General features: G+C 38.8%; 1 protein-coding gene across 1 annotated transcript; it reads right to left on the minus strand.

Annotated features, from left to right (window-relative positions):
- Positions 1–466: 466 nt before the first annotated feature.
- On the minus strand, positions 467–6,615 carry LOC121896945 (cell surface A33 antigen-like). The gene is made up of 7 exons (XM_042411074.1): positions 6,356–6,615; positions 5,317–5,486; positions 4,992–5,205; positions 4,232–4,396; positions 3,332–3,448; positions 3,068–3,194; positions 467–2,557 (listed from the first exon to the last, which is right to left on the minus strand). The coding sequence occupies exons 1-7, from the start codon at positions 6,393–6,395 to the stop codon at positions 2,098–2,100; spliced, it is 1,293 nt and encodes a 430-aa protein (XP_042267008.1). The 5' UTR covers positions 6,396–6,615; the 3' UTR covers positions 467–2,097.
- Between the last annotated feature and the right edge of the window lie 5,725 nt (positions 6,616–12,340).

Here is a 12,340-nt window from a genome sequence, read left to right on the forward strand (position 1 = left end):
TTGTTTTGTCTGAGTAACAGTCCAAAACTTTCAGATATTCAGTTCAGTTCAAATACAACCAAGAAAAACAGAAAATCATCACATTTGAGAAGCTGGAACCAGAAAATGTTGGGCATCTTTTATTGAAAAATTATTATTAGATGATCAAAATAGTTTTCGATTTTCTGTTGATCAACTAATCGATTCATCTTTGCAACTCTAAACAGCTTATTAACATTTATGACTTGATGGACTACTGTAGGAGCCCTTTATTAATGATTTATTAACATGTATAATTGCAGGTAAATTTTGCTGATTGTTTAAACTATTAAAACCTCATGCAGAGAAACCAACAACTACTAATGACTCCTAACATTTATAACTGCAGGTTTATTAGCATTAAAGCCTTACAGCTAATAATCTCTTTGCAAAGGGTGCCTTACTAGAAAGTGGTACCTTATAGTAATAATTATTATTATCATTATTATTTTACCCTCTTCTACATGTTGTCACCATTATCAAGTGATCATGTGAGAACTGAGTTGTTTGAGAGGTGTAATGTTGCCCTCTAGTGTTCTGGATTCAGAGAAACTGTTTTATTCATTTTATTTCATCAGCCTTATTTTTTTACAGCATATTTCAAATGGAATTCAACTCATAATGTTTCACAATAACAGACAATTTTAAAAATGAAAAACTGATAACGCCATCATTTCTGAGATAAAATAATAGCATATATACAGTGCGACGTTTCATTGCATTTCAACAGAAATCTCTCCAAAAAATACACACAAAAAAAACACAATTAAAAACAACTTGAAAGGTGACATGGCAAGTTATATTTTTATAAAAGTTTAGGCATCTGAACAAAATATTGTTTTTCACTACAAAAAAAAAAAGAAATCTGTGATGATATAAGTAATCCCAACAAAGAGAAAGTTCTAGTTTCTATAATATAGTGATGAAAAACCTGAAATTGAAAGCACTAAATAGAGAGGACAGCAAAGAATATACACACTTATTATACCAAATTAATTCTGTAAAGCATACAGAATGACACAAAACTGTAACCAACTTCTTTAGTTTGGAGGTAGCTTCCAAAAACAAAAGCTATCACCCAACAAAGGAAGCCATCTTATCTTAAATCAAGACAAAGAAAAGCAGACATGAGGCCTTGTATTGTGATGTAACAATACCAACATATCAGACATATCAAGTTTAAAAAATACCAGGTACTTTCTGGATTACACAGATCTCTTCCACACAGGCAGTATATGATTCGCTGGCTTTGTCTCATCGGGTTCGTGTCTCCTCTTTAGAATGTGACCAAACCTGACTGAGCTGCAGTAAAATTATATTCACACGCACTTCAAAGTCAAACATGGCCCTTATTCACAAAACGTAACATCCTGAAGGACATATCACTAAAAAAGGATCATGTACATCACAGAAAAGCATGTAACATTTTCATTTAAGTTATAGCATTACATTCAGTTTCACAAGATAAGAAAATTGAAAAAAAGAGGGACATTTTATGACTCAGAATACTATAACTGTACTATAACTATTGCTACAGTGTAAAAATTAAGCCTGGGTTGTTATCAAAAGACTGGAAAGAAACAACAATTACAACGACCATCAAGGAAGTAAGTTGGTTAACTTGTTTCTGGGGGATTTGTTTGGCCAGTTCCTAATATTTATTATGTGAGTTTTGGTTCACAACAAAGGTACAGAGCTTGCCCTGAGCCATGTTTATACTTGAACTGGAGGGACTGTAACTGTTAACCCCATCCACCCACTTCCTGTCTAGAGTGGATCAGATGAGCTTTGCGGGCGCCACTTTTGGGCTCCCTGCTCTTCCTCAACTGATCCTTTCACAAACAACTGGACCCTTAAAACTATTCCACCGCTCAAACAAAAATTGGAGGATTTTTCTTGCTTTGGTATCTGAGCCAATTATGTCACCACACACCACTATACTCACCATGGAGACAAAAAGGTTGACTGAGTTGATTGAGCCAATTACGTCACACCTTGAGCACGCCTAATAGAGTGTGAGTAAAGTCCATGGAGACAAAAAACAAGATGGAAGACGGTGGTTGTTGCAGGTTGGAGGACTTAGTCATCGTAGTCCCTCCTCGCTGGCTTATTGGCTGGCACAGGTGGTTTGTCATCATAGGGCTCATCATAGCGGTCGTCATCATCATAGCGACGGTCTCTGCGGCGGTCGTCGTCATAGCGGCGGTCGTCATCATAGCGCTCATGGCGGTCACGGCGGTCGGAGTACTCGCTGCGGCGATCATTGTAATCGCTGCGACGATCGTCATAATCACTGCGGCGATCATCGTAGTCGCTGCGCCGATCGTCATAGTCGCTGCGGCGATCATCGTAGTCTTTGCGGCGATCGTCATAGTCACTGCGCCGATCGTCGTAGTCACGCTCACTCCGTTCCTCGTAGCGGTCACGGCGATCAACAGGGGCTTCGTCATGATCACTCTGTTTGTTCTCTTGTCCATCCGCATAGCGACTCTCACCATTTCCAGCTGGCTCTTTGTCACGGAACTCTTCTTCACGAACTCTGAAAAGCAAACACACAACAGTCAATTGTTTGGATGTGAGGGTTTTTTTTTTGTTTTCATGTGTTTCTTTGGCAACATTCCCATATGGATTTCCATCACTGTTGCCTTGAAATCACCTCGACTGTGTTGTTGTGGTTGGATCTCCAAATATTTTGACGCAATTTTCACAAATTTGGCTAGAAATGTTATCAGGTGATGTTTGTCTAAAGCTGAGGGTTTTTTTTTACGAGCTAGTTTTTACTATCTGATGGACTGAGTTGTGATACTTTTACCATCTGCACTCCGTAGGAACTTACTTAGAAACGGCTCCGAAGACTAATGACAGTGATCATGTTTTCAGTCTCCAAAGAGTAATTCTATGTAAGGCAGATGCCACTATGCAGGCACAGGAATGCTTTACAGAGCTTTGCTAGCTTGTAACCTTAGTGTTTTTAATAGTTTTTGGACAACATTCATTCAATGTGTTTGTGATTATGTTTGCATGAGTCTTTAAGGGAGGAAAATGTTACCCCATGGCGTATTCCTCCTCTTTGTTCTTCTTCCGGCAGCAGCAGCAATAGATGATGATTATAAGTATGATCAAACCAGCAACAACGGCACCAATGATTCCTGCAGTGGCGCCAACGTTCATGGAAGCTGCAGGATTGAAGGAAGAAGAGTAAGGAGAGGAAGAAGAGAAGGATGCATGTTATAATGCATGGTTGTATATATGGGTTTACTGAGAAAGCTCCTAAACTGTTAATGAAAAGCCACCATAGGAAAGATTCTCTCACGTGGCATAACTGAGAGGGTAATGTTGCAGGTAGCAGAGCGGATCTTGTTTCTTGAAGTGCAGGTGTAGTATCCTGATGTATCTTTGCTGATATTGTATAGAGACAGGATGCCTCCCTCTGAAAGAGAAAGTCACATAACCACACATATACATCACTGCTGCCATGAATCTGTTCAATCTGTTAAGTTAATCATAGTTCCTGACAGTTTTATTGTAGATTTTGGAGACAAAATGTAAAAAAAACTTCATATGTAATAGCGTATATGTCAGCCAATAAGTAACAAAAAAACACAGTAGAAACAGTTTGTCCCCCAAACAGCACTTTTTCAAATGTACAGTATTGCTCGGTTCATAAATTGGTCAAAATTCTTTATTGACGAAATTTAAAAGATCCTAATCAAGAATGTTTGTTCATCTGAAGTGTTTATGTAAAAAATAAATGTAGCCTATGTTATTGCTTGAAATACTCAAATATCGACATAAGTATCAGCCTCAAAAATCTACTCTATCATCAGGTTCAACATTAAAGATACACACTGTGATTTAAAAAAAAAATATATTTTCAATCAATTCTTTGTTGGTTTAGAAACTCAGCTGTAAACTGTGTTAGCCTTCAAAACATCATCAGAGTGCAAAGTGTTGCTATTTGTGAGCGCTACACACAGAAGAAGTATTTGTGGTCTCTTTGAAAAAAATAAATGTGCTAGTGAACTGTGGTTGCATGACAGCGATTAAGCACCCAACTTGTGCACAAAGTTCAGCAGAGTGTGACCTGATTATCACTCTGATCATGGTCATGAACGTTACTTTGCAAAGGTAAGCGCATCTTTATACACTGAGAGTTGACCTGCACATCTCCAGGATTGACAGTCCTGTGAGAAACGGTGTCACTGATACTTACTCTCGGTGGTTCTGGGGTCCTTAAGATGAGGCATCATCCTGACATCACGACTTTCCCACTTATAAGTGGGTGGTGGGGAGCCTTCCTCAGACACACAGGTCAGGTTGATGTTCTGGCCGTATTCTGTGTTACCCTGGATCTTACAGATGGGGGTAGATGGAGCCACTACAAACAAATATTAGAAATAAATTGCCTTAAAAATGATGACAAAATGTATCTAATGTCATCCAGTCATTTGTTTTGTTTTGAAAACTTGCAGACAAAAGTTTTTTTGCAAGACGACAACTTATTCAAAAACAAACATGAGTAATAAAATATGTTTAGGGCTAAAGTAGATAATAAAGGAGGAGAAAAAGAATGAACTTACACAGCATATATTCTAGTCAAGATGTTAATAAGTTGTTACATGTGTTACATGAATAAGTGCTGTAACATAAAGATGCCAATTGAACTGAGTAAAATAGGAAAGTTGGCAAAACTGTTAAAACAGGAAGTGTCTTTTTTAGTGATTTGAGGTACTGCCACATGTCATGCATGTGGCAGTAGTTATGCTGACTGCACACATTGCAGTCAGCATAACCAGGCACAATAGCCCACAAAATAGAGAACTGGTACAGTAAATTCTAAACATTATACCGGCTGAGTTTTAACATCTCAAATACTTAGAGTAGGACACCTTATGCACCAATGTACCACTCTTATCACCCACTTTTAAACACTAAGTAGCAGAATATTTCTTTGAAAACAAATGAAACATTACCTAGAACCACCAAACGTGTAGTGTCGGCTGGCTTGCCCTCATCGTCACCTGGGATCTGGACACGACACTCAAACTTCTTGTTGTCTGCTAGTGTGATGGAGGAGAGTTTCAGGTTGCCCTTTCCAGTAGCAATGTCCACGTCAGCGGACACTCGGCCTTCATATCGCTGTTTGATGTCGGTAATCCCAGTTGAGTAGTAGCTGAGGATCAGGGTCTGTTAGAGGTTACATCAGAGGAACATTAAAAAGAGGAAGAAAACAAAGTTTCTTGTTGTTATTATTCAGAATACTGATGAATTAGGATTATGTTGATAGACAGATCTGACCTCTGGAACAGCACTATCTTGCTTGTCCTGAACAGACCATGAGACGATGACCAGCTTGGGCTTGGCAAGTTTGGATTGAAACGTGCAGGGCAGTGTGATGTTGTCACCTCTGGCATACTCATACTCCGTCTTTGGGATGTCCACAGTGAGGGCACCAACCCCTGACACCACTGTCATAGGTTTCAAAACAGAGTGAATCAATATGGATTATTACTGTTGGACATAATACTTTTCAATTTACAAAAGCAGCAAATTTAGGCAGGTGAATTTATAACATTAATCTGCATTAAAGCCTTTATGTGTGTGAAATGTGTAAAATGTTGCAGTGACTCAGAACTTGAGATCTGCACAAATAACTCATTACCCCACCCTCTTACCCACATACACACAAAGCACAGAGAACACACATGGGTTTAAAGCTGAAACAAGTGACCAATTAATTAATTAATCATGGACAGAAAAGAAATTTGCAACAATTTAGTCTTCAATAATAGACTTTGGATTTTGTCGGAAAAAACAAGACATTTTAATTCACTAGAAACATGTGAAGGGTGTTTTTCACTATTTTCTGGCATTTTATAGGCCACAGGTTTTCTCAATTCACAGGAAATAATTGGTAGATTAATCGATTACGAAAATAAAAACACTAACATGATTATGTTAGTGTTTAACTCATTATCACCCCTAATTTTAAAACGATTCTCAAGTTCTATTTAGAAACCACAACCAGGCCTTCGTTGCCTGTGTTAGGTCCAGAATATGGGAAAGAAAACAATACCCTACAAGTTGAGTTAAAAGCATTTTAAATATTGATTATGTGGATTTCGAGAGCTTCCATATTTTTAGTTTGTTTGCTTATATTATTAAAAGAAAAACTGCAACTCAAGAACAAACAAATAAGACAGGTCACCGTCATAACCAGGCTACGGGCCTGTTCAGTTTTAGAATACCTAAAGGTGCGCAAACAGGTGTGGCACAGGTACAGCTCGGTAAGGAGCAAAGGAAAGAAGTAAATGTTATTTATTACAGGATTACTCACGGAGACACAGCAGGGTCCAAGTAGAAATCCTCCCTTCCATCGCCAAATCTTCTACTTTGTCGATCTAACCGATTTTAACTGATTCTTCTCCGTGTTCTTCCTCCTAAAATGAAACAGGGGACCGCAGAAGTCCGGTACTAATTTACATCGAAACCCGACAGTGTTCCCTGAGTGATGCGCCCGCTGGGTGCGCCCGGCTTCTTCAAGATGATTGACAGCGCTCTCCTCCAATCACCACCTGCTGTTCACGTAACATTCTTGTTCCGCCCACTTGACGTGTTTCTGCTTGTCCTCTCATCCAGTACACCTGTAGGTTATCTGGCTCTGCAGAAATATTCCGTCCCTGAGTGAGACAAAGTTTTTTTTTCAGGATTGTTTTGACACAGGAGTTGACCAAAGATATAACCAAAGCTGTCACAATCGCACATTTTTCATCATGAGCACTGCAGCTTTTAGTGTGAACTAATAGTCCTATCACTAGAGACTTAGTCTATAGAATGAATTCTTTATTCTTTGTATTTTAACGAGTAGATTTATGTTGTGTGAGAGAGATAAAAAAGGAGGGCATTAAAGGAATGACAAACACTTCACAGTGGGTGGGTGGAGAAGTGAAAAACTGATGTGTGCTGTTTGAACATGAGAAGTGTTTTACCCTGTCAGACTGGTTTGACGAGGGTTTACCACCGAGAGGCACAAACACACACACACACACACACACACACACACACTCAAGCCAACAAACAACGAAATAAAAAGAGATAGAGAAGGAAAGAGGATGAGTTAACGTGAGTGTAGGCTATTGTGAGTCTGCAGATGGACCCACTTGCATAACATTGTGAACCTCAAGGTTTGTCTTTGGCTCTATCTTGAATCTATTTATCTATCTATCGTACTGTATTGCTGTGTTGCACTATAGCACCACACAGTGGATGTGATTACTACATCCTGCTGCACACAGATGGAACCAGCTAACTGATATTAAATGCACCCCTCCTAACCCTTACTCAACTTTCAAATAAATGAATGAATGAATAAACAGGAGAGCTTCTTGTGTTTAAAAAGACTTAGTGTTAGAAAACGAAAAACATGTCCTTTATACCTCGACCCTGAATAAAAAATCTTAAAAGTGTGGAGTGAATCAGAGGTCTGGAGCCATGAAAATATCAGTCAGTGCTCTTTCTGACTAAGGTTAATTTGAAATTTGAAAGAAAAAAATTATAAGAAAGGATGTTAGGTGGTTTAGTTGGTAAGTGTCCATTCATATTTGGATTCATATGTAGTTGTTAATGTGCAAAAAGTCTTAATAAATCAGACTCTTGACAATTCTATAACTGACAGAAAATACTCATTGTATATACTTTACAATATATACTGTCATACTTTTCATTGTGTATTTCTGTGTGTCAAACTAGATTTTAGCATATTAGATTGTTTCTTAAAAGATCTGTGATGAGCGCATTTCTCCTGCACTACCAGTTTACATGACCCTCACGAGCAGTTACACAGTACACACACTTTTAGGAAACTGCTGGAAAAATGCCCTGGAAATTAGCAGGAGAGTAAGCGATCTGTAAAACAGAGTGTTGCCGAAATTGTTCATAGATGCTCACTCATTAAAGCATTTTTAAGAAACAACCATAATATATCGTTTGACGCACAGAACTACACATTGTAAAAAGTAGTCTGTGAAACAATTGTTATGAACCAAATTTACTATGATTTTTTGCAAATTAAGAACAACATATGAACCACTTATCCACATATTTTCCATTTTTTACTACAGATACTATAATGTTTTTCATGTTTTAAACTGTAAGATATGACAGAGTTAGCATTGCTGATCTGTTATCATGGTTCTCTGCCCGTTTCTTTCAGAAAACAAAATGCTCAGTCATCTGTTACAGGAATTAAAATGATGTTCCTGTTTGCAGATTGTAGAAGTAAATGATCATTTATGACACATGAATGCAGTACGTGTAACTTTCAATAAGTTTCATTCTCTCTGGCCTCATGTCAAGCTGACATTTATGGCCTCAAGCTTTCTTCCTTAAGGTGTCATCAGTCATTGGTGACTGTGGAGCAAAGATGAAACACTGTGCCTTAAATGAAGATACAGTCAAGGTTGGGGGTTGTTATCCAATCACCCACCTTTTTATTTAGTCACTTGGAAGGTTTCCTGTGACTCTGGTAACACCTGCTGCCTCAACACACACGGTTAAATTCATGTAAATTCTGCAGCATTTCATTTAACTCGGTGCAAGTTCACATGAACTTCGATATGGCATTTTGCAACATACCACATATACCACACATAACAGGCAGGAAACTGCAACTAAAGACAAATGAGCTGTGTATTTCCGCTGTAAAATTAGGCAGTTATAGTGACTGAACGTAAGTGCCTCACAACATCTTTTGCTTGATATTTATGTGACATTTTGTGCTTCCACCTTTTCCTGGTGTAAATGATTAATTTCCTTTATTGTATTTTCACAAAACCAGAAGCCTTTTTAAAGGGTGAAAAATAATCATGAGTGTCTGTTTGCACACATTTTTGATTTTTCCACCCATGCACATGTGTATATATGTGTGTATGTATGTGAAAATATACAGTTTGTGTTTTACTCAGACCACATTCTCCTCTCTCCTCCAGGTTTCTTTTCCTGCCCCTCATCCCCTCCTTCTCCTCTGCTTTACACTGTAACCAATCTCATCTCTTGTGCACTTGCCAGTCTTATCTTGCCTCCACATAATGACTCTGGACCCCACGGCACCTTTCATTTTCTATCTCATACAATTAAACCACGCAAAATTGCCTGGCACCTCTTGACAAACCACAGAGATAAACAGGGATTAAGAGATGTTCTTTCTCTGTGGCATATTACATCCGGCTGGATTACCGGTAATCATTGTTTCTGTGTTTGTATTTGTGATATCTTGTTGAAAAAAAACATTTCAGTGCATCACCTTCTTGAGTGCCTACTGATGGCCTTTTTCATCTCTGGTACCTGTGAAGTTCCATTATCCTGAGGCAGCCATGGGTCCATCACTTTCGACAGGAACCCCCTGGGTGTGGATGTGGAGCCACCAGGAGATCAGGTTAATGCAACCAGTCAGTCTGTGAAAGAACCACGTCTCATAGCCCTCAGAGGAGCATAACATGACTCACACACTGGTTAATGCATCTGAACCACTTTGGGACTACCTGGGTCACAGTGGTACAGCCTGGCTCTGAGCTGAGCACAGATTCTCAGCATGCAATTTAAAAGTTCACTTTGCACTGGCCAATGGGAAAGGCTGTAATAGATGATTAAAACCATTAAACATGCCGCAATTCAAAACTTTTAGGGAATCTAAGTGATTATATTTAGAGGTTTAACTGTATTTATAGCCATGCTAGCAGTGTGGCTCTGTAGATGGCGATTCCCGTCAGTCCATCCACCACTTTGGCCCAGACTGAAATATCTAAACAACTGCTGGATGGATTGTACAGACATACATGGTCTCCAGAGGATAAATTATAATGACTTTGGTGATTTCCTGACTTTTCATCTGGCACCACCATGAGGTCAAAATTACAATTTGTCCAAATACCTGCAAAACTATCCGCCTCAGCTGTATTTTTTTAGTGCTAATTGGCAAATGTTAGTATGCTAATATGCTAAATTAAATTGTTGCACATGGTAAACATTATACTTGTTAAACATCAGCACATTAGCATTGTTGGAGTGATATGGTGGTGCAGTGGTTAGTGCTGTTGCCTTGCAGCAAGAGGGTTCTGGGTTCAAACCTACCGGCAAGCCGGTGCCTTTCTGTGTGGAATTTGCAAGTTCTCCCCATGCCTGTATGGTTTCTCTCTGAGTGCTTCCGGCTTCATCCCACAGACAAGAAACATGCAGCGTAGGTTAATTGGTGACTCTAAATTGCCCATAGGTGTGAATGCAAATGGTTGTCTGTCTCTATACTATATTTTAGCCCTGTGATTGACTGGCAACCTGTCCAGGGTGCACCCTGCCTCTTGCCTAATGTCAGCTGAGATTGGCTACCCCGCCTGTAGACTCTTCAATCTTGTTCCAAAATGAATTTTGGTGATAGCAGATCATACATTCGATTTGATTTTCTAAACCACTCATCATGTTCAGAGTTTCTGGGGGCTGCAGTCTATTTCAACACACATTGTACGAGAGGCAGGGTACACTGTTGACAAGTTGGCAGTCTGTAATAACAATTCAGTTCGCTTCAAGTGAAAAAATCTTCATTTATTCCTATTATGTAGGCTTTGAATGTTTGTCTGTGATAGCCGGTTACTCAGTCATTGATCGTTGTGGAGCATTGGTAAGAAATCATATGGACCTGCCTTCAACTCTACAGATGAATCTTTACTCCAAACAAAATTATCTTGCACTTGGTACACTTGGGACTTGGGTCTGCCTGAGTGTGTGTGTGTGTGTGTGTGTGTGTGTGTGTGTGTGTGTGTGTGTGAGTGTGGTTCTAAATGGAAATGCACATAGAAACAAACCACTTACACTGCATCGTCTATAATGTATAAACTAGGTAAATTACTGTACGCAACATTTATAGTCCCACTGATAACAAAATTACTGAAACATAATGATCTTTACCAGGTATACAGCATTTCACTACTGTGAAATACCAAAGCACTTAACCCGAAAGATGTACTATTACTAAATCATCTTACATGCAATCAACAATATATCAAATCCTGACTTCAAATTTGCATATCTCTTACACAGAATTAGCCCAAAACTCCTTTAAATATTAAAAACAACACTGGACTTAAAATTAGCTTCAGTCACACTTTACACAGGAACCAAATGCTTCCAAAGAACACTTGTGAACCCAAAAACATGTGAAAGAAAATCTCTGTCTCTCTCCAGGCTGCGCAGACAGTTGTGTGCTGCAACTGCACAGACAATTGGTTTTCTAACGTGATTGGGATCTCTAGCCTCTGCCTATTCAGAACAATCTCTGTTATAGCAGTTGTTGAGGACATCTTCCAAATACACCACACATAAGGGGAAAAAGCACAAACAAGATAGTTAAAGGGCTATATGAACTTCTGGCTAGTTTGTCAGAAAATAAACAGACAAAACACAAAATATTAAGCATCGAATGAGCTATATATAAATATATAGTATAGGTACTTTAACTCATGTTTATATTGTATAAATAAGCTATACAAATGGATAGTAGAATGAAAGATGACTATTTTAAAAAGCAGGAGAAGTACAAGAGTGTCCTGATGGCAACTGTGAAAAGTGCTTTAATAGTACATTCATCAATTGTCATTGATTTGTTTGGTGTGAAACAAAGAAAAAGAAGTCAAATCTTTCTCGTTCACTCCAACAATAATTCAACAGATCTTTACAGCGCTGCTCATGCTGCCTCTGTCTTCCAGGGATATGCTGTGAATCCAGCGTATAAAAGAAAAGGTCAGAAGACTGAATAGCAGATTGCTATAAATGACGACCAACAGCTGCACTGGCTGAGAAGCAATAAAGTCTAAGAAGAAGGTCCTGTTCGTGCTCAACAATCACCTCTGTGTTTACACCCAGAGTTAATTGATTTTCAGACACTGTTTGAATTTACTCTCTATGATATTATCTCTGTCACATCTTGTACAAGGTTTTTAGTTTTAGATACATTAAACTCATGACCCAGTTCTCTACCCTGCAGGAGAGACATTAATGCAGTTTGGGGGAGTCCTGGTGACTTAGATGTTTTAGACACTGATCATGTAATAGTAGCATCCCTTGTTCGAAACCATCAGGAGACCTGTTTTGCATGTTACCCCCTATCACCATTATTTCCTGTGAGCTTCAATGTCAATGTCCATCAGTGGCAAAAATACCCAGTTTTGATAAAAACATCTAATAGGGTACATAATGGCTTTTGCAGTAGTCAGTTAACAGGATGAAAGGTAATTGAGATAAGACAAATATGCTACCTGTGCATCTAGCTATGGTT

The sequence above is a fragment of the Thunnus maccoyii genome, chromosome 1 (assembly GCF_910596095.1).
Source record: "Thunnus maccoyii chromosome 1, fThuMac1.1, whole genome shotgun sequence".
NCBI lineage: Eukaryota > Metazoa > Chordata > Actinopteri > Scombriformes > Scombridae > Thunnus > Thunnus maccoyii.

What these genes read in the sequence shown, in the direction of transcription:
- LOC121896945 (XM_042411074.1), bottom strand. Translation starts at nt 6,395, where the DNA reads ATGGAAGGGAGGATTTCTACTTGGACCCTGCTGTGTCTCC. An exon ending in AAGATAGTGCTGTTCCAGAG is followed by an intron (nt 5,206 to 5,316) that starts GTCAGATCTGTC and finishes AACCTCTAACAG; the next exon opens with ACCCTGATCCTCAGCTACTA. An exon ending in GGACCCCAGAACCACCGAGA is followed by an intron (nt 3,449 to 4,231) that starts GTAAGTATCAGT and finishes TTTCTCTTTCAG; the next exon opens with AGGGAGGCATCCTGTCTCTA.